The sequence below is a fragment of the Leopardus geoffroyi genome, chromosome A1, assembly GCF_018350155.1.
Source record: "Leopardus geoffroyi isolate Oge1 chromosome A1, O.geoffroyi_Oge1_pat1.0, whole genome shotgun sequence".
In the NCBI taxonomy this organism is placed as follows: domain Eukaryota; kingdom Metazoa; phylum Chordata; class Mammalia; order Carnivora; family Felidae; genus Leopardus; species Leopardus geoffroyi.
Genome location: NC_059326.1, coordinates 91837968 through 91861884, shown reverse-complemented (window position 1 = coordinate 91861884; position 23917 = coordinate 91837968). Strand labels below are relative to the sequence as shown.

General features: G+C 57.2%; 2 protein-coding genes across 11 annotated transcripts in view; both read right to left on the bottom strand.

Moving 5' to 3' along the window:
* Positions 1–1411, bottom strand: part of PHYKPL (5-phosphohydroxy-L-lysine phospho-lyase) — a 38852-nt gene extending 37441 nt beyond the window's left edge. The window contains 3 exon segments of the mRNA XM_045485739.1: positions 292–360; positions 363–409; positions 1283–1411. Of these exon segments, the coding sequence (XP_045341695.1) occupies positions 292–360; positions 363–409; positions 1283–1341 (175 nt within the window). The 5' untranslated portion in view covers positions 1342–1411.
* A 3611-nt stretch (positions 1412–5022) lies between these two features.
* COL23A1 (collagen type XXIII alpha 1 chain) overlaps positions 5023–23917 on the bottom strand; it is a 357789-nt gene continuing 338894 nt past the window's right edge. For 6 of the 10 annotated variants that reach the window (XM_045485726.1, XM_045485672.1, XM_045485663.1 and 3 more), the window contains 18 exons: positions 23560–23586; positions 21668–21721; positions 21075–21137; positions 20596–20640; positions 18809–18886; positions 16721–16774; positions 16023–16067; positions 15065–15154; positions 14168–14230; positions 13508–13564; positions 13205–13231; positions 12180–12242; positions 12041–12094; positions 11811–11837; positions 8592–8645; positions 8366–8452; positions 6497–6535; positions 5023–5940 (listed from right to left, as the gene is read on the bottom strand). In XM_045485726.1, coding sequence (XP_045341682.1) covers positions 5866–5940; positions 6497–6535; positions 8366–8452; positions 8592–8645; positions 11811–11837; positions 12041–12094; positions 12180–12242; positions 13205–13231; positions 13508–13564; positions 14168–14230; positions 15065–15154; positions 16023–16067; positions 16721–16774; positions 18809–18886; positions 20596–20640; positions 21075–21137; positions 21668–21721; positions 23560–23586 — 1002 coding nt within the window. In that variant the 3' untranslated portion in view covers positions 5023–5865. Of the gene's footprint in view, positions 6070–6496; positions 6536–8365; positions 8453–8591; positions 8646–11810; positions 11838–12040; positions 12095–12179; positions 12243–13204; positions 13232–13507; positions 13565–14167; positions 14231–15064; positions 15155–16022; positions 16068–16720; positions 16775–18808; positions 18887–20595; positions 20641–21074; positions 21138–21667; positions 21722–23559; positions 23587–23917 lie in introns of all 10 variants that reach the window. The other 4 variants (XM_045485717.1, XM_045485687.1, XM_045485706.1 and 1 more) reach the window with 4 other exon arrangements.

Here is a 23917-nt window from a genome sequence, read left to right as displayed (position 1 = left end):
CCCAATACTTGGCCAGAGGCCTGCTGTGTTGCTGGTCATGGTCAGGCTGACTGCTGTTCTCTGAGCTTGCCATCAGTCCCAAGTGGAACTGGACTTCCGACTGCTGTGCTGCCTGATTTAGCACAGCTACTGCTTGAAGCCTCTCCATGAGGCACACCAGAAAGACTGGGCTCCTCTGCTCAGCTCGACCCAAGTTCTCCACACCTCTCTGCAATCTCAGGATCACCCTGGGACCAGGTTCACAGCCTCAGCCTGCTCCCCTGCCCTGCCAGCCTGAGGTAGGATACTAACCATGAGCCACATTGTTGACACAATCCAGGTATTCTGCACCCTGTTCATCGTACAAGTACTGTCCTTGGCCCGGACAATCTTAATAGGATCCTCAGGATAAAAGAGTCTGCAAGAATCGCTGTGGGGACAGTAAGAAGTGGACAGCCATGTCTGAAGACCTGAAGGGACAAGCCCACCCACCATAGCACCTGCCCCCCACAACCCCCCAGTTTCTGGGAGGGACAAAACTTTAAGGGCACAGTGGTGCTTTCCTGCTTCCAGTCCCTCACCCATAGGTGGCTGGAAAGGAGGAAGTGATAGGGTGAGAAGCTGCTAAAACTGAAATTATTTAAGTCATGTGAAGGCTAGGCGGCCTTGCTCATTTCTGCACGTGCCCACATTAATCCCTTGGATCCCAAGGAACGGCGGCAGCTCCAGACCCACGGGGGCTCCTTAGAGCAGGGTTTCCTTGCTGGGATGCGTGTGAGGGAGGGCACCCTCGCAGGTGGCTGGAGCTCAGCTCTGAAAGGTCCTTGCCAGCCCAGTGCCTCTGCTACCCTGCTGGGTGTCAGCCCCATGTGCCACCAAGAGTCCCTCTCACAGGTTACAGGTAGGCTTTCTCTAAGGCTTCCTGGGAGACGACCCCCCATGCCCACCCTCCGTCTGAACTTTCAGTCCCTTCCTGGATCACTCTCAGGCCAGGTCCAGCTGGCGGGCCAACCCTGGGGGAGGTCCTCCCAGGTGCCAGGGCAGAGGCCTTCTCCAGGGGGCCAAGGCCGGTCAGCGGCGGCCGGTGGGGTCGGCCCGGCGCCGCAGGGCAGCCCGATGAGGACACAGGCGGGGAGGCGGCCGCAGGGACCCCGCGGACCCGCAGCTGGCGGCTGGGTCTGTGGGGCCGGGGAGCCGGTGCCCGCGCGAGGCCCGGAGCTGAGGTCCCTGGGCTCCGCGGGCTCCGCGCCGGACGTGCGTGCGTCGTGCGTGCGCGCACCGCCCCGCGCCGCCGTCTCAGTACCTTAGCAGCCGCCGTCTCAGGGCGAGAGTCTCGGCCTTCCCGCGCCGATCGGCGGCCATGGCACCGGGCGGGCAGTTGCGCGGAGACGCAGCGCAGAGAAGCCTCTTGCACGCTCGGCCGCCAACCCCGCCCCCCGTCGCGGGCCCCGCCTCCCGTCGCGGGCCCCGCCTCCCGTCGCGGGCCCCGGGGACGCAGCGCCCGCCTCCTGCCCCTGGCACCTAGCAGTTTCCGTCTCTGGGAAGGGTTCTTGGGTGACCCCGCCGCTTTTTTCTGTCCCAGCAGGGCTCTGAGCTCAGGGCTCAGTTTCCCGCGTCTCCTTACTGGTGCATAAAATGGGTTGCCCTGTGAGTTAACTGGGAATGTGTGACTGACACCTAGCCCAGGGCCTGGTTCACAGCAGGGGCCTCAGGGCTGGAGAGGAGATTGTCAATGCTGGGGCAAGACCTAGGAATTCCCAATTTCAGGTGGGAACAGGGTCACTGCTGGGACTGACCAAGAGGGTCCTGGGCATGAGCATGACCTTCAGGGCGGCATGACTCCTGCTAGAATCCAGGGAGGGTGAACAGAGTTCTGTAAACACTGAGAGAATCGTGCAGTGTGTAGGCAGGAAGAGCGTTGGGAGGCCTGCTCAGCCTTATAGTCCGCGGCCAGGAAACTCAGGCCCAGGAAGGAAAGGGGCTTTGCTCCCAGGCACCCAGCAAGTGTGTAGCAGAGGCTGGACTCCAGCTCAGGTCTGTCTGACTCTGACATTCAGTGCAGTGAATGAGAAGAAATGACCCCCAACGGGCTGGGAAGCTGTGCTACCAGAGGCATAGCCCCAACCGGGGTGGGGCCCTGGACTTTCTGCCTTGACAAACCCAGAACAAGGGACTTAGGTCGAGGCCTGAGCAAGCTGAGGAAGGGGAGGTTCCTGCTGTCCCTCCTGTTACCGGTCACGATTCTCAGCTCTCTGCTCTGCTCCCTTTGTTGCTGATTTCTTCATCCCTTCCCCCATTGTGGAAAATGCTTAAGGTATTTATTAAAGAGCGTTTGGGGTTTCACTTTTTTAAAATTGTGGTATCATATACATAATGTTACCATTGCAACCATTTTTAAGTGTATAGTTCAATGGCATTAAGTACATTCACATGCAACCATCACCACCAACCATCTCCAGAACCTTTCTGTCTTCCTAGGCTGAGTTAGAAGGCAGGCTGGTGGGGGTGGGGGGGGGGGTGCGAGTCTGAGAGTCCTGTTTAGGCCCCATCTTTGGCCCTGTTTCTAGCCCCAAAACACAAGCCTCTAATGGCCCAGGGCAGCTCAGAGAAGTCAGGTCGGCTCTGGGACTGTTCCTGCCTTGGGGTAAGAGTGAGAAGGTTGCACTCAGGTCCAGGTCACATCTCATCTACTCCCGGGGTGTCCAGGGTCAGGGGGGCAGTACAGCTGCAGGCCAGGCTGGCCCAATTCCTGGGCCAAGAGTGTCTCCAGTAGGGTTGGGGCAACACTAGGAAGCTTCCCCTTCTTCCTGCTCAGAGAAGCCCACTCCTTCTTTCCTCTGGCCCCAGGCTCAGCACTCCTCTGTTATCTCAAGTGTGGGCCTCGGGGTACCAGGGCAGGGATGGGAAGAAGTGGCTGAATTGGGATTTGAGTCCCAGGAGTGTTCCCCAATCATTGTGACAATCTCAAGCACACTGTGTGTTTCTAGCAGTATCTTGGGGATCAGGAAGAACGAGGTGTGGGTGAGCCTGCTCCTCTTGAGCCTTAGCTCATCTGGAAAAGGTGACAGTAATCCTTGTGATTAGCTTAGCTGCCATGGCACGCCGCGGGGCTCAGTAAATGTGCTTCCCTCGCTTTGGAAGGGGGTAGTGTGAGGCCAAACTGACTTTCTCAGCAGAGGGCCATGAAGCTCTCAGTCCTTGAGGCTCAGCTGTGAGGCAGGGATCCCCCCCCCCCCACCTTCCCGCCCCTGCGCTGAGTCTCCGCTGGGACCTCAAGCACATCATTCATTCTTCTGTAGTGTTTTGCCCCTGCCCAAGCTCTTGGAAGACTCTGTGGGCTCTGTGTTTTGAAGCTTGTTGAAATTTGCAGACCTGACGATACACGGTATGAGGCCACAAGGGGGCAACAGTAGGCCATGGATGGCCTTGTCTTGCCAAAGGGGTGGTTTCTTCCTCCCTTGAGGATCTGCCTGCCAATCACCCCGCATCATGACACTGCCTAGCAGACTCCATGCCCGGCCAAACAATTTGGAAGGACAAACTGGAGGATATCCAAGGACCTGGGTCCAGTCTGCCTGCCACCCACAACTGTCTTGGCTGTGCATCCCTGGGCAGGTGTCCCCCTGCTCAAGTGCTTCAGTTTCCCCATATGTGAAGTGGAAACAGTGACACCAATCATGGAGGCCTGTCCTTCCTTCAAAGGGCTGGTTATGGGATCCAGTGAATCACCCAGGTAGAGGGAGAAGCGGATTAACTGTAGCGTCCAGCCGAATTGTAAAGTTTTGCTGGGGCTCCCAAGGATGCCCGGACACCCAGTGATCTCCATCAGCCCTCAGAGCCCCACTTTGTTTCTGTCCCTTTCCACACTACCAGCTTCCCCAGTGAGCCACACGATTGGCCAGCCAGCAGCACAGCCCGCCACTTACTGCCAACAACTTAGGGAGACAGAGCTGGGGAGTTGATACTTTCCTCCTCCCTAGCAGTGTGTGGCTGGGCCTCTTCTGCATAGTGAGGAAGCCATGTAGCGTGACCTGGGCAGACTCCCCCCATACTGGGGTTTCCTTAGTGTTACCCCTCGGAAACAGAAGACCTGAGATACCATCACTGCAGGCCTGTTCTTGTCTGTACTACCCTGGATGTGCTTGGTTTTGTCATCTGTGAAATGGGCATCCTCACTGGGTTCCTCCCCCAGGGTTGTTATGAGGACCAGCTGCAATGAGGGAAATACAAACATCCTGCAAGACTGTGGCCCTGGCTTGGTCTTAGAGTGGAGAAAAGAGAAGGGATTCCGAACCAAAAACGCTTCCTGGTGCCTGACCTGTCCTAGGGGTAAGCGTTGCTGTCCCATTTTCCAGAGGAGGTGGAGGATTTGAATTTTCTAAGATGGCTGCCACGAGATCTACTATCCCACATTTTCTCCTTAAAGATGATGTTGGCACTTTCCCCTTGAATGAGGGTGAGCCTCTGATTCTGGCAGGAAGTGACACCATCTGATTTCTGAGGCCTGGCTGTAAACGGTGACACAGCTTGCTGCCTGGTCCACCTGGCTCATGCACCGTGGGGATCCAGCAGCTGTGCTGGGAGGAAGCCCAGACCACACAGAGAGGTGTCGGGGCTCTCTGAGGTCCCAGGTAATGGCCAGCATGGGCCACCATGCGTAGGAGAGCTTGAGTGACAACTACACAGCTGAGCCTATCACCCCTAGAACTGTAAGAAAGAAACATTGCTGTTTTAAGGTAAGCTTTAGGGTGATCTGTCATGTAACAGTCATTGGCCGTTGGATCGGAGGAGAGTATAGGGAGTCCGTGACATGATGACTGGATGGAGGGCTCAGCCGGTACGTAGCCGGCCAGGCCTTGAGTCTGTCTTTCTAACACCAAACCCTATCTTTGCCCTGACCCTGAACAGCTTCCTCTGGTTTCTGGGGGGGAAGGGGGAGCTCTGACCCAGGAATTGTCCCTTGTACCTGCCCAGCCAGCAAAGGCCAGGCTGAAACCTTGCCCAGAGGTGCTCAGGGGCAGTCTGCAAGGACAGGCACACCCAGACACACACTGTGGTTTATTACACGCAGCGATAACCGTCTATACAGAGAAAGGAGGCAAGCATCTGGGCTGGGGATGACAGCTGGGAGCCCCTGTCAGAGGTGGGGGAGCCTCTCCTCAGAGCACGGTGGCTGGGGTTGCAGACCCCCTGCTCGGGCTGGCCGGGAATCCACCCACGCCTTCTTCGTCTGCACAGCTCATCCGAAGGACCATTTCTGGCAGGCTGACTGGAGCTCTCCCGGGTGGGAGAGTTGGGGTGAGAGGAGACCCCAACTCTGAGCTGCGGGCCAGTCTCCTTGGGCTGGCAAAGTCCCATCATGACCCTCTTCTGGGTGCAGCAGCCACTCCAGTCTGGGACCCGCCGTCCTCCACACTCGAGGATCGAGAGGCTCCTTGCAGCTGGGTCCACAGGTGGTGGTCTCCTCCGGGCCAGAGGGCACGTGTTCTCATGGCAGGCTAGCTTCCTGAGGCCCACTGAGCTTGGTGGGAGTGGGGGCGCAGCGTGCTCCCCAAAGCTTGCAGCATCCAGCTGCAAGTGCTGGGCAGAAATCTTGTCCTGTCCCGGTGAAGCCAAGGCCCAGAGGGGCCCCAAGGGGCGGGCAGCTGGCTGTGGCCAAGTCCAGAGGCCAGAGAAGCTGGGGCAGCTGCGTTTGTCATCCAAGCCCCGGACCTTTCTGGATGGGGTGGGCCCCAGGGCTCCAGAACCTCAGGGGACAGTCTCTCTGCTAATCAGGTGGCTGAGGGCCCAACCCAGCATCTCTGCAGCCCCTCCTGAGCCAGGCACTTTCACCTTTGTCTCCTTCCCGGGAGAGCCAAGTCCCACGGCTGCCCCTTGGGTACACAATTACCCTGGACCGGCCCGTCCCCTTTCCTGCCAGCTCCACGTGCTGATTGTTCCAGGGCTGGGCCAGGCCATGCTCTTAAATGCGACAAGGCCGCAGGTGGTGCATCCCGTGAAAAAAAGATCAATATATTACTGTTCTGTTTTTACAAAAATTAAAAACGTCCACACGCATCTGTACAGGTTGTGAGCTGGGTGCGGGGGTCACTGGAAGAGGAGGGAGAGACTGAAGGTGAGGAGGGAGGCCCTGCCCTGATCTGAGCACCCTGTCCTGCCCATTTCTTCTAGAACGGGCACGCCCCCAATCCTCTCATGCCCGGCTCTTGGCTTTCACCCCCTCTCAGTGGGGCAGTTTGGGCAAAGTCTCAGAGGGGTGCAGATGGCTTTGCGCTGGCTGGGCCAGGTGCTGGGCGAGCCCCGACTGACCGACAGGGTGGACTAGTCACCCAGGACCACAGCCCCAAGCCTGGGGCCACACGACGGGAGAGTCAGAGCTGGGGTCGTGTCATCCCAGGGAAACCTGGCTATTCAGTCACTGTGTGGGGAACCGCAGACACCCAGCCCCTGGGGTCTCCCCCACCCCCACCGCCGCCCTCCTCACAGTCTGTCCTAGAGACTCCTCCCTGCAAGGTACCTTATGCCAGCAGCCAGGCACGGGCAGCCCATCAGGGCCCTGGAAAAGAAAAACGTTTCAGTGGGGATGGGGGTAGGGGACTTGATCAGCTCCCTACACTCTGTACACCCTTGCCCCGTGTGTAGGGAGGCAGAGATGAGGGAGCTGCCACATGAGGCCACTGGACCCCACTGAGGCAGGGCCCGAACGCCTGTCCACCTGGGTAGTCGGGTCACAAGACATGAGGGCCTCTCACTGGGCTTGTCCCGAGTGCGCCCCCATGGGGCTTGGTTTGTTGGGACACTAGAGCAGGGACAGAACCAGGGCACTGTGGAGTATCAGGTACTGTGCTGGAATCTGCCGGCCAGGAGATACCGAGGGGCTTCATGGCTTCCTGCCCGCAGCCATGATGGTGGCTCTGGCCCCTTACACTGGGGGGGCCTGAGAGCTCTCAGGAGTTTCTCCAAGAGTGTTTTGAAGGGCAGTCCAGGAAGCGGGATCCCCCTCTGGCCTGTCCTGGTCCTTGTGTCTGGATCTGGGTGGCAGGGCAGAATGAGGCTGTCAGGGTAGAAACCGGGGTGGGGAATGGGGATTGTCTGGGGGTGCCAGCATGCCAATGCCAGCCCAGCACTCAGACACAAGGTGGGGTGGGGAAGGTTTCTAGGGTGGCCTGGAGGGTAAGGGAGCTGGGGAGGTACCCATCAGGCAGCCTAGAGTCCTTGGGGAACCCCGGGGGGAAAATTCTTCATTCCAGACGCACACACGGGAACACATTCCATGGAGCTGCCAGACATCTACCAGGGTCACGGGCTGGGGCCCACAGGGAAGTTGGGGGGGAGGGGCAGGAAGGAAAGGAAGGCAGGAGAGAGGAGGAGGTAGAACAGTGGGCACAGGTGCCCGGAATGCACAGCACAGCACACAGCAGGCCAGACCGCATACCACAGGGCAGGGCCCGCTGCCCCTCGCCAGGCCCCTGGAGCCCGGTGCCCCTCGCTGGCCTCCACATTTAAGGTTCTCCTGTTTCAAAGACAAAGGCTGAATGACCCGGAGGGAAGTCTTGGCCCCAGGCCTGGAGTTGCGAGGCTGGGCCACCGCGTCTCTCCTCTGTCCCTGCACTTTTTGAATACGGTCACCACCCTCCTATTTCTCTCAGTGACTCCCCAAGACCACCTAGTGGCCCTAGAGGCAGGGCCTAGTACTCCCACTACTTGGATGAGGAGACTGAGGAACCAGAGGGCTGGTGTGACTCACGGGCAGAGGACTGGGCATCTGGGGTCCCTCACCCTGATCCCCCTTTGAAAGGCAGCCAGGACCCCTCATGGCCGGGTGGCCAGGTATGAACATCTGCTCAGTCTTAGTGTGGAAGGTCCCTGTTTTCCCTTTCCTGTCTTTTGTGAGCTCCATGGAAGAGTGTGACGTGTGGACCCTCCCAGCCTTCCGGGGAGGGGAGTGAACTGTGGTAATTTCTGGCCTGCAGTCCAGTGGGCCTCAGGGGCTGACGTGAGAGAGAAGGAAAGGAGGAAGGTGTGGGGAGCAGGGAGGGACTTTGGGGCATGCAGAGGGGGTGCAGGGGCCGCATGGGGCCACTCATACCAGCAAGGGACACCCACCCAGAGAGGTGAGGGCGTCCTAATCCTCTGTAGCGCCAAGGAAGCTGAAAAGAGATGGGCAGTGACCCTGGCAAACACTGAGGGGGTGGGTCCCCCTGAGGCACGCTCAGGGTGGGGAGTCAGGACCAGAATGAGAGAGGTGCCTCCATGATGGCAGTGACAGCTACGGTGGTCTCTGGGGCTTGTGAGTGAGCTCTGAGGACAGGGAAGACGTTGGCCTGACCCTGGCCTGAGGCGGCAAAGACCTGGGTTGGGGCTCCCGTTCTGCCCCGACACATACCACGGGACACGGCTGGTCCAGGCCTGGCGGTCCCGGCTCACCCTTCTGGCCCTTCACACCTTTCCGGCCCGGGACTCCTCGCTCCCCCTGCACAAGGAAGGAGATGGGTGTGTGGCCAAGGCTGCCAGGTTCAGGACCCCTCCTCCGCCTCTCAGAGGGATGGGCCTCCAGCTGGCAGCCACCCCTGCCCTGCTGCGCCCCCATCCCAGCCTCCACCGACCCCCACCTTCTCTCCACGTTCGCTCCGGTCACCTTTCTCTCCTCGGGGTCCAGGGAAACCCTGGAAAAAGGAATAAAATGAGGTTTGAGGTTTGGTCCTGTATCTGTTCATCTCTGTGCCTCCATCACTGCCCCTTCCCCATGCAAATTTGTGGTATCCGTTGGCCCCACTCAACTCCTCGGTGACACGTATGTTCGGCACGAGGCTGATTTCAAGAAAAGCATACATTCAGGATGCTAGCACTGCTTCCTCCAAAAGAGAACACTGGCGGTGTCTCTGGACAGAAGCCCTCAGGCAGAGGGCTTTCTCTCGCACGTCACTGTCACATGCTGCTGGCACTGACCCTAGCTTGGCTAGGGACAGAGACCCAGGAAACTTGTGGAAGTTTATGTCACTATCTTTGGTGGACTCAGAAATGGTGACCTTTGTTGAGCCTTTGGCTTAATCTCTTACCCACCTCTACCCACCCATTCATCCATCTGTCCATCCACCCATGCAACCATTTTTTTAAAACTTTTTAAAAGTTTTTATTTATTTTGAGAAAGAGCACGGGCAGGGGAGGGGCAGAGAAAGAGGGAGAGAGAGAATCCCAAGCAGGCTCCACACCGTCAGTGTGGAGCCCGATGTGGGGCTCGAACTCACGAACCGTGAGATTATGACCTGAGCCGAAACTAAGATTCAGACGCTTAACCAACTGAGCCACCCATGTGCCCCTGCAATCGATAGTTCTAAGCATCCACTAGGAACTGGGCTGTGGGCTGGATACTGAGGACAGAGAAACAGATTTGATGTGTTCCCCCCCCCCCCCTTTATTTTCTGTGTCTTAAGTTTTGACATCTTAAAAAGTTTGCTGGCTAGGAAGAGGCTGCCCCTCCCTCATGTTGAGTTTTGGAAACAGCAAAGGGCTGGTGTGAGGGCACACCTTTTATATGTAAACCGAAAATCCCGAAATCACTCCCTTTATCTGCCTCTCACACAGCAAGCTGAAATCATCCCAAGGCCCAAAATCATCCCAAGGGCAGGTAGCAGGAAACTAGGGACCACCCCTACAGCCCGGAGCCTGCCCAGATTATTCATACTAACTAATCCTCAAGTGTCTCTCCTGCTCTGTCTTGCCTTTCCCAAGGAAGCCCCAGTAAAAGCTCCGGCTTAAGCTGCCCCCCACTCCCTTCTACCTCTGGATCAAACCTGGTGCTTCCCCATGTGGCCCTGCCTAGTGAGTGAGCCCTTCCCTTGGGAAACATAAGTAACATGTTTTTCTTCCAATGGCATTGGCCAAACTGTGTCCTCAGTCACCTCCACAAATTAAAACCCTGCAGTTACAAATGTGACACTTCCCTCACGGTCTAACATGGCAGGCAAGAGGATATAGAAGATGATGGTCTATGCTCAGTGACACAGGATGAACCAGATGCCATGAGGTCTGAGGGAGAGGGGCTGTTCTATCCAGGTGTGAGGTCAGGGAAGGCTTCTGAGCACACTCCCCATGTCTGCTGGGCCTGGTGGAGAGGGCGCAGGGCCAGAGGCTTGCCAGGTAGAGCCGGTGGGCTCTGAGCTCAGCTCCAGGCCTCCCAGAAGGCAGCCGTGGCCACACCGCTGGTGGCCCAGTCTCTTTAGCTCCACTACCTCCCTGACAGAGCCTGAACTGGATTCAGCATTGGTGTCTTCTCTGGACCCTTTTCATGGATGGAGCATCATCTTCCCAATCAGAAATTCTGTGTCTACACTTGCTCTCCCAGGTGACATTCTCTCCTTAAAGCCTAGGGTGGACACCAGAGTCCGTGCAGCCCTACATCTGGTCACCATTGCCCTTGCAAGAGCCACCTGATTTTCCTGGGAGCCACCCTCCCTTCTTATAACCCACTGACTCCACTCCCAGCTCCAGGAGGGAGGACGTGACCAGGGCTGGCCAATCAGGGCACTGCATTTCTCACAGCAAGTCATGTTTCAGCATTGACCCAACTGGGGCCAGAGAGAGGTGATGAAACTTTTCTAAAAGAATACAGAGTGAGGCAAATGGTCTTTCTCCAGGGTTTGGGGCTATTGCCTCCACCTCATTACCACATGTAACTTGAAATGACACCCCAACAGAGAAAGCACAGACGGGAGGACGAGAGGGTGGGTTGTGTGGATCCACGCACTGTCCCTCTGGATTTTTTTAAATTTTAGAGAGACGGTGTGCACAAGTGGGGGCGAGGGGCAGAGGGAGAAAGAGACACAGAGAGAGAATTCCAAGCAGGCTCCATGCTCAGTGTGGAGCCCCAGGTGGGGTTTGATCCCACGACCCTGGGATCATGACCTGAGCCGAGATCAAGAGTCAGACACACAACTGACTGAGCCACGCAGGCACCCTTGGATTTTTCAGTTAGTAATCAGTTTAAGCCAAATATTTTTTAATGTTTATTTTTGAGAGACAGAATGCAAGCAGGGGAGGGGCAGAAAGAGAGAGGGAGACACAGAAGCTGAAGCAGGCTCTAGGCTCAGAGATGTCAGCACAGAGCCCGACATGGGGCTCGAACTCACGGACCGCGAGATCATGACCTGAGCCGAAGTCGGACACTTAACTGACTGAGCCACCCAGGCACCCCAGTGTAAGCCAGTTTAAACTGTTTTCTGTTGTTGGCTAAAGATCCAGTCAACCTCGAGCTAATACTTCCTCTCCTCTTCTTCCCTCAGTAATGTCTAGCTGAAGCTTCAGCATCTCTCACTAGGATATTGCAACAGTGCAATTTTTAAATGACACAGAATGACACAGGATGACACAGAATCCAAAGCAGGCTCCAGGCTGTCAGCACAGAGCCTGATGCAGGACTTGAACCCACAAACTGCAAGATCATGACCTGAGCTGAAGTCGAAAGCTCAACGGACTGAGCCACTCAGGCGCCCCAATGCATCATCCTTCTATCCATTTATCTATCACCCATCCATCCATCATCCATATATCCAACATCCATCCACCTATCACTCATCCATCTGTCCATCTGTCCATCCACTATCATCCATATATCCATCATCGATCCATCGGTCCATCCACCCATCATCCACCCATCAAGTACCTACTCTGGGCTATGAACTAGACTTGGCATTGAGGACACAGGGGGAACTTGGAGTTTCAACCCTGGAGAAGGGGGTCACATCCAAGTCGCAGATCAGGTGACTGGCCAGCACGGGGTCAGAAGCTACACACAAGAAGAGCCTGATCACAGGGAATGATGAGATACTTACATCCAGGCCCGGCTCCCCGGGTCTTCCCTGAGGAGAGACAAAGAAAGATGTGAGGGGGCTGGGGAGGGGGTGCCGGGAGCAGTAATGGCCGGGATGTGCAGCCTTGTGAATTGTCCACAAGCCTGATTTCTGGCCCTGGGACAGTGTGGTGTCAGGAGTTGAGCCACCAAGGCCAAGCGACACCACAAACATGTGGCCATACTTGGGGGGCGTTAAAGGAGGGTGGTTACCTTCTCTCCTTTGGTTCCTGGCAGTCCAATAAGGCCCGGCGGGCCAGCTGGCCCCTGGGTGGAAAAGGAATGGGTCAAGAAGCATGACAGTTATAGGAATTAGCAGCCTGGAAGGATGGACAAGGCTCATGACACTCACAGGCAGGCCGCTGAGGCCTCTCTCCCCCGACACGCCCTTCTCTCCCTTTGCTCCGTCCAAGCCCTGCAAGCCAAGAGGAGACAGCAGTCAGTGGGGAGGGGTCAGACAGACAGCAGGACAGGAAAGCTTGGGGCCTCAGTGACAGGTGGGGATGCAGGGCAGAGGGACAGACTCCAGGCTCTCAGGGGCTTGACCCCAGCTTCCTTCCAGTGCACATAATCGGAATGAACTATGAGTGTGTGCACTTTACCTTTCCCCACCCATGGGTGCCTCGGTAATCATGGGAGATCGTTGCGGTCACATCCATTTCACAGATGAGAAAAGGGAGGCAAGAGAGGGGCAGGGATGGGCCCAGCCACACAGCCAAGAAGCAGCAGAGCTGAGGACCAGTTGGGTTTCTGAGCCCCAGCCTTGGACCTCGTCCCTAACAGAAGCTGCCTCTTCTAAACACGATCTGGGGAGGCCCTTGGGACAAAACAGAACCAGAAGCAGCCCATCTGGTCGGCCACATGCTTGGCCCCACTCAGCTGGTGGGAATCATGACCAAGTCCCGCCGGCCTCTGGGCTGGGGGAATGGAGAGGTAGTCTCTCCCCCAGGGTGCATGAGAGAGAAGCCAGGCATGGCAAACAGGGAGGCCAGCTGGCCTCCTCCAGGCAGGGCACGTGGGCAGGCCACATTCACGGTTTTAATTTAAGAGCAGAGGACATGACATTATGTAATACACACGACGCCCAAGACTTCATGTCCAGGCTGGGGGCAGTTAAGACGGATGTGTGCATGAGGCAGCAGACTAGTGCTTGGGCAGGGGGACAGAGCCCCAGTGGGGGGCAGGGGACGCTGGCTCCAAGGACATCAGGGAGGTTGTACTCCAGGGGATTCTGAACATTCAGGCCCTGGGATAATGCGGAGCTGGTCTGGAGCCCAGTGTGGGGCCCTCACTGCCCATTAGCAAGGCTTTCTGGAACTGTCCAGGCTGTGGGTCTGAAGTGAGTAGGGGGGTTTCCACCCATGCCCCACAACTCACCTTGGGACCCTGGATTCCCTGAAGGCCCTGGAGGAGGAGAGAGCAAATCAGAAAGGCCATCGGGCTGGGTCCAGTGCTCGGAGCCAGGTTCCTCTTACAGTGGGTTGCAAAGGCTCATGGGCCACTCACTGGTTTCCATGGCCCTGACCTCTGTGGCCTCCCAAGCCCAGACCCAGGCTCTGCCATATTGCTTGATGTGGCCCCTTCCCCACCGAGAAATCCCGTCATCCCCTGGGCCACAGCTCTAGGCCTGGGCTCACCACCCTCTGCACGTCCCAGCTACTTTAAGCCAAATGCTCTTACCATGGGGCCTGGGGGACCAGGGGGGCCTGGGGGCCCTGGCTCCACTATGATCTGAGCCTAGGAAGCAGTCAGAGGTGGATTAGTCACCACCACCCCTCCCCCCGTCATATGTCACCCACCCATACTTGAACATATTGGATGAGCACTCCTGGGGGTGCTGGGCCCTGAGCCACTGGGCCGAGTCTCCTTCCTGCCCCCAGAAGGGCACACTGCCTAGTGGGGAGCCAAGGGGCTGGCCTTTGGGTTCTCAGAGGGGCCTCAGTTGGAGGACACAGCCGAGGCTCCCCCTCCCCCTCCCTCGCTGCCCTTTGGTTGGCTCAGGCCAGGTGGCCTTTCTTTTTTTTTTTTTTTTTTTTTTAGTTTTTTTTTTTTTTAACATTTATTTATTTTTGAGACAGAGAGAGACAGAGCATGAACGGGGGAGGGTCAGAGAGAGAGGGAGACGCAGAATCCGAAACAGGCTCCAGGCTCTGAGCGGTCAGCACAGAGCCTGACGCGGGGCTTGAACTCACAGATGGTACTGCGAGATCATGACCTGAGCCAAAGTCGGACGCTCAACCGACTGAGCCACCCAGGCGCCCCCCAGGTGGCCTTTCTGTCCCAAGGTTTGGGGCCGCAGCCGGTCTAAGCTAGGACCCTGGTCCTCAACAGCCCCCTTACCAGGCTCTCCCGTAGGTTGTCAGATGCCGACTCTCCCTTCTCCCCCTTGGGGCCGTCGGCGCCCTGCAGGACAGGATGGCCTTCAGCCCTTTCCGTCCATCATCAAAATCCCCACCATGGTGGTCAGCACTTCCCCTGCCTTCCCCATGAGGCCTCCAGCCTCAGCAGTGAGTTGGCCTTTGTAGCTTGAAGTATTTTCCCTGAATCAGTGACACGCTCCAGATGCCCAGCACAGGGGGTTTGGGGAGAGCACACTGATAGTGGTATAAATTGTGGGCTCTGGAAGCAAAGACCCGGGTTCAAACCTGGTACCACCTCTCTAGCTGAGGGAGCCTCATGGATGGACACCAGACGTGAAGAGGTGGCATCTGGGGGCTGCTTGAACCCCAAACTCTTCTGGTCCAGCCACTACGACGGTGATAGATAGTGGGCATTTATCACCCGCCAGCCACCCTTCTCAGGCCTGTCGTGCATGCCCTCACAAGTGGGAGATTATCACCCCCATTTTGGAGGTGAGGAAATGGAGGCCCAGGGGGCTTAGGATGCTCGTGCAGGGTTCCAGAGTCAGCAGGAGACAGAGCCGGATGCGAACTTGAGCGGTCAGCGTGTGTGACCTAACCACCCGCCAGCTGGGCTCCACCTTTGCGGAGGCCTCGGGAAGCAGGCGGTAAGTCCTTATATGGAGGAGGAGATGGGGCTCAGAGGGTCTGAGCAGCATGGACTGTCAGAGCTTCCTTTCAAAGGCTCGGTGACCCTGGGCTGGGGGTGGTGGTGGTTGTGCTGGCGGGACACAGCTGGCCCCAGCTGCCCCCCTCCCGCCCCTGTAGCTGCTGTGGTGGGCATGCACCTGCCTTAGATCCCCACGTGGGCAAACAGGGGGGACCCAGCCACACCTACCGGGAGGCCCGACAGGCCCATCTCGCCTGCCTCCCCTTTGGGTCCGGCCGGCCCCACCTCTCCTGGGTCGCCTTTAGCTCCTTTGGGACCCTGTGAGCCACAAGAACAAGGGGTTGGTGAGGCTAGCAGGCTCCCTTCCCCACCCCAGTGGGTTCCCAGAGCTTAGTCCTGGCCAGGCCAGACCCCCACTTCTTTATCCTGGGCCCCTGGCCCAGGTAAGTGCAATGAGGAGCCCGAATGAAGACGGGGCGCAGGATGGGCCAGTGCGTGGAGAGGTGGGGTTCGGGGGACTGCGCAGCCCCTGAGGGGGCACTTACGGGGCTTGGGGTCAACCCTGCGCTCACATCTCAGAAGCTGGTGGTGGGAGCCCCCAAACCCCCCGTACAACCCATCATCCACTCAGTGCCCCTTCTGGCCACTCATTCCCTCTCTCAACCAATCACATACTGTCCAAGGTGGGCACACTAGGGACCCAGCACTAAAGACACTCCCGGTGACGCCCCTGGCACTGTAGTGTGTCAGTAGGATCACACGCAGAGGTACACTTACAGGGACACTAAGCGTACTGATAGCAACGGTAACGAAGACTCTGCTACGTTGTGCCAGGCACCCACCCCGCTCTGTTTTCCACACACAGAATTAGTTACCTCTCACAGCTGTTACCATCCTCACCTCCGGGCGAGGAACTGAACCGAGGCTGCTGGAAAATGAGCAGCTTGCCTGAGGCCTCAGGGCAGACTCAGGACATGCACACAGGCAGCACACTCTGTAATGTGGCCCCTCTCTAGCTCTGCACACACACACACACACACACACACACACACGCACGCACACATACATGCACACGTGCATTCATGCACACATGGACGCACACACACATAACATGCACGAACACAGGCACACACGAAGCCCAACACTAGGCACCAGCATTGCCAACTAAATAAAAAGGCCCAGAGACCTTCTCTCCATCGATTCCCGGGGCACCAGGCAGTCCCAGCTCGCCCTAGGAGGGAATAGAAAGCAAGGGGGGTTACGGTGTCCTGTGGTCCTGGAGAGGGACTTATGGCTGGGCTGCCCCCCCACCCCCCACCGCTGGTTCAGCACAGTGTCCCTGGGTCAGGTCCCTGGAGTTAGTCAGGTCCAGGATGGTGGCCACTGGGTGCCTGGCCGCGTGCCAGGCATTGCCCCCCTGCTCTTCTCGTTTCCTCAGCTCCAATGAGCAGATACAGCCCAGGGCTATAATCTATAGTCTGGGAGGTTACAGGTTTGGAAACTGAGGGTCAGAGGATTAAATGACTCATTCCAGGCCACATAGCCCAGGCTGGGACCAGATCTTGCCTGATTTCCAAGTCTTAGGCTCTTTCTCCTGCGCTGACTAAGCAGGGTGTAAATGATGTGTACAGGCTATGTAATCTATGGGATTTGGGGATGTCTCCAGGGTTTACATGTGTGAATGAGGCTTCCCGGGGAGGAGCTAGGGCTGGGAGGAAGGCGGCCAGCTTGGTTAGGAAGGAGCAGGGCCGCTTTCTCTGAGCCCCTAGAAGCCAGGCTGGGATGCCAGGAGAGAAGCAGAGTGAGCATGCAGAGAGGAGAGGGGAGGCGGGTGCTGGAGATAAGGGGCTCGGGGTGAGGCCACACAACTGCCCGTGAACTGACCTTGGCTCCGGGGATCCCTGGTGGCCCTGGGGGACCCTGTGGCCCGGGAGGACCCTGTATGTGAAAGTCAAGCCGGTCAGTGTTCAGGCAAAGTGTCCCCCTTGTTGCTAGCTCACCCCTTCCACCCCGGGGATCAGGGCTGTGTCTGGCTGGCCTGTAGGAGGGTTAAGGACCCTCACAGCCTACTTCCCACCCTGTCAGGTCAGGCCCTCTTGTCTTGCGAGGGGGCAGGGCGCTGGCACAGGCACTGGGTGAGATACCACAGGGTCTACTGCCACAGAGGGTCCAGAATCCCTCTGCCTTCAGAGCTAGTATCCCCCAAAGACAGATTTCTTCACAACACTCCCTGCTCAAGATCCTGCAAGAGCTCCCTGTTGCCCCTTGAAGCAAGCATAAATCCCCTGCTGGCATTCAAGGCTGGCCAAAAACTGTATCCCTCACAGTGGTCCAGCACTGCCCTCTCTGCCCCTCCCGTGAGTCCTGGGCCTCACGGTTAGGGGATGGTGTCTCTAGGTCTGACCCTGCTCCCCAGCTCCTGCTCCCACCGAGGCTTCCCACAGGCTGCCTGCCCACCATGGCTCATCTGTCATCTTCCAGAGGCACCCTGCCCAGCCCCTCACCCCAGCAACCTGTCCCCTTCTTGCTGGCACCTTTGTTGAGACATCTCTGGTCTTCCTATCCTCCTCCATTCCACCCACCCAGGCCCAGAGCCCACCCCCACCCCACTGTGGTCTCCCTGCCTCCAGCTGCCCCCCCTCCACACTTTGATTCACCTTCCACACAATTCCCCGGCTAGCCTGCTCACAATATGTATTTTTTAAAGTTTTTTTTTTTAGTGTTTATTTATTTTTGACAGAGAGCACAAATGGGGGAGGAACCGAAAGAAAGAGGGAGACAAAGGATCGGAAGCAGGTTCTGTGCCAACAGCAGCGAGCCCGACATGGGGCTCGAACCCACGAACCGTGAGATCATGACCAGAGCCGAAGTTGGATTCTCAACCAACAGAGCCACCCAGGCGCCCCCTGCCCCCATAATATGTATTTTTAATATTACATCTCTGCTCAAGAACCAACCTATGCCCATCAGCTGGAGGCATCATTCCAGCCTGGCATCCAAAATCTACTTCCTGCCTCCCTATACTCAGGTTGCTTCTCCAAGCGGGGCTAGGGCACACCATGCCCATGCGTGCCCTTGGGCTGCAACACACCATGCAGGCCTGGGGCCGGCCACTTGAACTTCAGCTTGAACTTCCCTGAGGCCCATGGGAGATAACTGGAATGGGGCTCAGGTAGGGTCAGGTGCTGAGGCCCTGTGTGGTCTCTGATGACTGTCCCTCTCCTCCCCCTCCCTAGCTTCCCTCCCTGGGAGCTGTGAGCAGCTAGCACCCAATCTCTCTCTCCACTGGTGATGGGCCCCCAGTTGGCCTGGCCCCAGACAGGGCTCAGAGGCCCCAGGCATCTCCCGAAGCTCCTTGAAGCAGGCTGTGCCATTGTCAACCTCTACTGACAGTTCTTAGAAGACCTAGCCCTCTGGCCTGGGTTCCCTGGGAAGCCTGCTGAGACTGGACATCAGGAAATGATCTGCTTCCTGCCCCTGAGTGGGGAGCTTCCCTTTTTTGCTTTGGACACCGGGGAGCTGGGGGCCACATAATCCATGTTCCCAGCAGCTCTTAGCATCGGGTGGGTCTCAGCATAGCACTGATTTCCTTATCGGGTGCACCTGGTGGGGTTGGGGGTCTTTGTGCCAAGCTGCCCTTGGTTCTTTGTGTAAGGAAGTGCAGGATTGGGGCCTGGGCAACTCATTCAGTGAAGTGTCTGACTCTTGGTTTCCGCTCAGGTCATGATCTCACGGTTTGTGAGATCGAGCCCTGCGTCGGGCTCTGCGCTGACAGCCTGGAGCCTGCTTAGGATTCTCTCTCTCCCTCTCTTTCTCTGCCCCTTTCCTGCTTGTGCTCCCTCTCTCTCTGTCTCAAAATAAATAAATAAACAAAGATTAAAAAAAAAAGTGCAAGATTAACGCGAAAAGTATGTGGTTGTCCCCTCAGGAAATGAACAACAGGGGTGTATCCTGGCCCTGCCAAGAACCTACCTTCAGGGCATCCAAGATCCTGCCATCGTAGTCAATCACCACTGTGTCTCCTTGCTCGCCCTTGAGGCCCGGGGGACCCTAAGGCAGGAAGAAGAGTAAGAATTTCAGGGAAGGGCCGCGGTTTTCAGGTCTGTGTCTCAGCCAGAGAACCTGGGAACCTGGCCCGCACGATGGTCCGTGTAACTTGAGCTGTAACCTGGTGGGACCCCCGCAAGCCCATACTCCAGAATCTACTTGGGCACTGGGACCCTGTTCACTGGAAAATGCTCCGGGGGCCCAGGTAGTGGGCATCAGGGAGGGAAGGGGGCTCTGAAGCAATGAGGGAACATGCCCCTGCCTGGTCGGCTGCAATTCAGGTGTGAATTGAAGTCCACTGAGGCCTTATCTTGGAGTTCTCCAGGGAAAACAGAAAGTCTAATTTTGATGGGAAGTTCTTCAGATTTAAAAAAAAAATGTTTATTTATTTTGAGAGAGAGAGAGAGAGAGAGAATGAGCAGGGAAGGAGCAGGGAGAGAGAAAATCCCAAGAAGGCTCTGTGCTTTCAGCACAAGAGCCCGACATGGGGTTCGATCTCCCAAATGACAAGATCGTGACCTGAGCCGAGGTCAAGTCTGACGCTTAACCGACTGAGCCACCCAGGTGCCCCAGGTTCTTCAGATTTTTAGGTGTTGGCAAACAAGCAAAAATAAACACACTCCCCAAACCCCCAAACGCTACGACGATCAATACGAAATGTGCCAGCTGGATCTTCCCCTCGGATCTTACCCTGGGGCCTCTGTTTCCCTGCCTCTGATGGAGGCTGCACGCACCATGCACTAGTAACCAGCACACGGACGCCCAGGCTTACATGCTCCTGCATGGACACGACCCTCCTGCCCTGACTCTCTGAACCTCCCTCCATCCCAGGCTGCCCTCTGCTGGCAACACTCTGGTCAGGCCTGGGGCTAGGCCCCTGCAGAGGGCGGAGACACCCAGGTCAGGGCCTCATTTGCCAGCTACCCGCACGGTCATGGCCTGTATGGAACTGTATGGTTCACACAGAATCCCACACTCAGCGCCTAATCCAGCCCGGCCACCTGCATGACCAGGCTGTGCGCCTGGCCTTGTTCTGTGGAGAAAAGCAGCCTCCAGGAGCATGAGGGAACATGATGGCCAGAAGCCACAGAGCAGAGGACAGGACCCTGGATGTCAACCTAAAGGTGGGTTGATAGGGGCTGGTCACAAAAGATCTGAGACTAGCCCTGCTTCTGGAGATGGGGACGAACCTTAAGCCTGAGCCTCAATGTGGGGCAAGGCACCCCGCAGGTGTAAGGTAACACCACAGGGGACAGATTGAAGGTCTATGCTTAACTATGAGAAGAAAAGATTCTAGGAGGACAGACACTCACATGGGGAGGACTTGTTTTCACACATCCATAAGTGAACCATTGAGGGGCACCTGGGTGGTTCGGTTAAGCGCCTGACTCTTGGTTTTGGCTCAGCTCATGACCTCGCGGTTCGTTGAGTCCGAGCCTGGCATCAGGCTCCACGCTGCACGGAGCCTGCTTGGGATTCTCTCTCTCCCTCTCTCTCTCTCCCCCCACCCTCTCCCCACTCTCTCTGTCTCTCTCAAAATAAATAAATAACCTTAAAAAATTAAAAAAAAAAAACGCTAATGAATTATCAATTAAAAAAAAAAAAAGACTCCCATTTTCTGGAGCTCCTCTGGGGTCGTCTGGGGGACAGGGGCTTCTGAAGAACCCGGGCCCCTGGGTCCTCTCGGTGTGGCCAGAGGGGAGACTGCTTACCCGCAGCCCTGTGGCTCCATCGGCACCTTGCTGGCCAGGCTCTCCCTGTGGAGACACGAGGTTGCAGCCGTCTATGCATGGCTGCCCCATGCCCCCTCCAGTCTTCTCTTCACCAAAAAGCGCAGGGCTCACATGCTGGGGCCCTAAGGGACTAATTTTTGTGACTGCCACGTCAGGAACAGGGCTCATGGAAGGAGCACCTATGGGACCCTCCTCTGGCCCCACGGTGTGGAGAGATGGGCCACTGAGGGAGGGCTACAAGATGACAGCCACAAAGCTGAGTTCGGTGGAGGCCTTGTCACTCACCCAGACCCCCTGGCCACCCAGGCCCCAGGCCGGCCTCTGACAGCCTGAGGAATGAGACACTAGGACCCAAGCCCTCCCGGGACTCCCCACTTCAAAAGGCAAGTTGGAGGTGAAGCCACAGGGAGGTGTCCCCATGATGGGGGCACTGGTCTGAGCCGCACACTGTAAGGCACCTTTGGCCCTGGGGCGCCGTCCACACCGTTTTCTCCTGGAGGCCCCACACTCCCTGGCTCGCCCTGCAACAGAGACATTTCACAGCGAGTGAGCACCAGGGGCCGGCTCAGGGCTACCTGGGCCTGCTGGCTTTCAGGGGCTCCAGGGGAACGTGCCTGAGCCCCCCTGGGGTTGAGGGGAGGTGGGCCTCAGGACTCTCCCCAGCCCTGGGGACTCCAGACCATGGCCAACTTCTCTGGTCTGGGTCTTGGTGCATAGTTAGGGCAGCTCAGGGGCTCAAGAGACATTTTGGAGGCTGACTGGCCATCTCTATGGTTTGGGAGAACAAGGATGATATCCTGTTCCTAGCCTGGGGACAGGATAGAGTAGGGGCCCCCTGAGATGGGAACTAGGAGGGCCTGAGGGTGTGAGGGGAGGCAAATGACCGGATGGGATGTCCCGCCTGGTGCAAGTGGGGCCCAGGGCCTTCCTGTTGCCTCTCTGGCTTGCCCCGGGCATCAGCACGTGCCCCCACATTGGAAAGGGCCAGCCAGGGGCCTCACTAGGCAGAGGGGAGGCAAGGGGCCTTCTGGGGGGAGGCACATGTACCTACCTTGGGCCCTGGGGGTCCAGGGAGCCCTGGCTGGCTTGGCGTCCCGTCATCTCCCTGTGGAGACAGAGGCCGAGGCTGCAGCCCTCAGGCCAGGCATACCGGCTTTGGACGTCTCCCCCACCCTGCGCTCCCCAGCACACCAGTCCTCTGCTGGCACCAACACTGCTCACACTGGGTCAGGACAGGGGTGGGGCAGGTCCCCCAGGACCAGCCCAGAGCGTGTGTCAGCAGGTGTGTGCAGGAAGGCGGATGGGCAGGTGGAGGAGAGAGGGATTTGTTCCTTTAGTCAACAAATGTCATGGGGCCCCTGGATGTCTCAGTTGGTTGAGCTTCTGACTCTTGATTTCGACTCAGGTCACGATCCCATGGTTTGGGGGATCAAGTCCCGCATCAGGGTCTGCACTGACAGCATGGAGCCTGCTTGAGACTCTCTCTCTACCTCTCTCTCAAAATAAATAAACTTTAAAAACAAACAAACAAACAAACAAATATCTTATGAGCACTCTCTGTACAGATAGGGTCCCCGCTCAATGGGTGACAGGGATTGAGGACAAAGAAATATCCAGATAAGCACTTAGCACCATGCCAGGAGGTGGAAGCAGTGGTGGAAAGGGAATGTAAGAGGGTGGCAGGATGAAGGGGCTTGGAGGAACGGTCTCCTGGGGGAGGGGACAGCTGTTTGGAGACTTGGCCCGGGAATAGGTGGGGAAAGATCATTCCAGGTCAATGGTTCCCAAACTTGAGTGCATGTCAGAGTCACCCAGGGGCCTGTTGAACAGACGGGGTCTAAAAGTTCTGGTCACCAAATCTGATGGGGGTGGGGTGTGTCCACACCACCAAGCCATTCTCCGACACCAACCAGGTGTCCTGCAATTCAGCCTAATTCTGATACGTGTCTACCATTTCGAGAGTGTCAGATGGCACCGGTTAAGGCCCAGGCCTCCAGGACTCTCCCGCTGGCTGTCCCCAACCTGCACACTCCAGGCACCAGGAGTAAGCCTGTTGCCACTTTGACTTCTCATCAACTGACCATAGAGTGAAGATTCCCACCACCTGCTCCTTGGGTTCCATCAGCTTTGCTACAGCGGCTCCCAGAACCCAGAGAAACACTTTACTTACTAGATTACCGGTTTATTATAAAGGCTGTAACTCAGAAACAGCCAGATGGAAGATATGCATCTGGCAGGGTACTAGGACAGCGCTTGGGGCTTCCGGGCCCTCTCCAGGAGCGCCACTCTCCCCAAGTCTCCACGTGCTCACCAACCCAGAAGCTCTTGGAACCCCATGCTTTTGGGTGTTTATGGAGCTTCACTGCACAGGCACGAATGATTAAATCGCCGGCCACTGGTGAGATCAGTTCAACCTCCAGCCCTCTCCCCTCCCTGGAAGGCTGGTGGCTGGGACTGAAATTCCCAACCTTCCAAAGGTTCTCCAGGCAACCACCCCCCCATCCTCAGGTGGGGGCCCAACATCGCCTCATTCACATGACAATAGACACCTTCAAATTAGGTTCATCCCTCAGGACATTCCATGAGTTTTAGGAGTCTGCTCCAGAGACAGGAAGGACTGAGACTAAATATGGATTTATCATAAATCACAACATCCTGGGGTGCCTGGAGCTCTGAGGATACTGCTGGTCCTAGAACCTCACTTTGAGAACCACTGCCTAGGGCTGTGAACTGGGAACAAATTTGCTGTGTTTGAGGAAAGGAAAGGATGAGGGAATAAGTGGATAAATGAACAAGATCCTGGCTTCAGAGACAGAGGACAGAGGACCCATATGTGAGGACTTTCCTGTGGTCGCCCTCCCCCCCCCCCAGGCCCGGGCCCCACTGGGAGCCCTGCCCTTCTCTCCAGCCTCTTCCCACATACCCCACAGGGGGCCCCCTCACCTTCTTTCCAGGAATGCCAGGCTCACCCTGAGGAGGGGGTAAGGGGGTGCAAGAGAGAGGTCAGAGCCCTCAGAGCACGGCCCAGACACCAGGCCACCTGTTCCTCTGGGAGAAGTGGCCTTGATGACTGGGGACAGCCTAGAGATTCCGGCCCCACAGACAGGTGCACACGGATGCTGGGGCTGACAGTCTTGGACTCTACTCCCGACTGGGTCCCCCTCCTCCACAAGCTGAATGATCCTGGGCAAGTCACTACTTTTGCAAGTGGGGGGTGTGAAGCCCCAGCCTCAGAGGGTGGTTCTGAGATGACAGAAGTAATGAAAGCCCTTTTCCTTCAGGGAAGACCACAGCTTGCCCT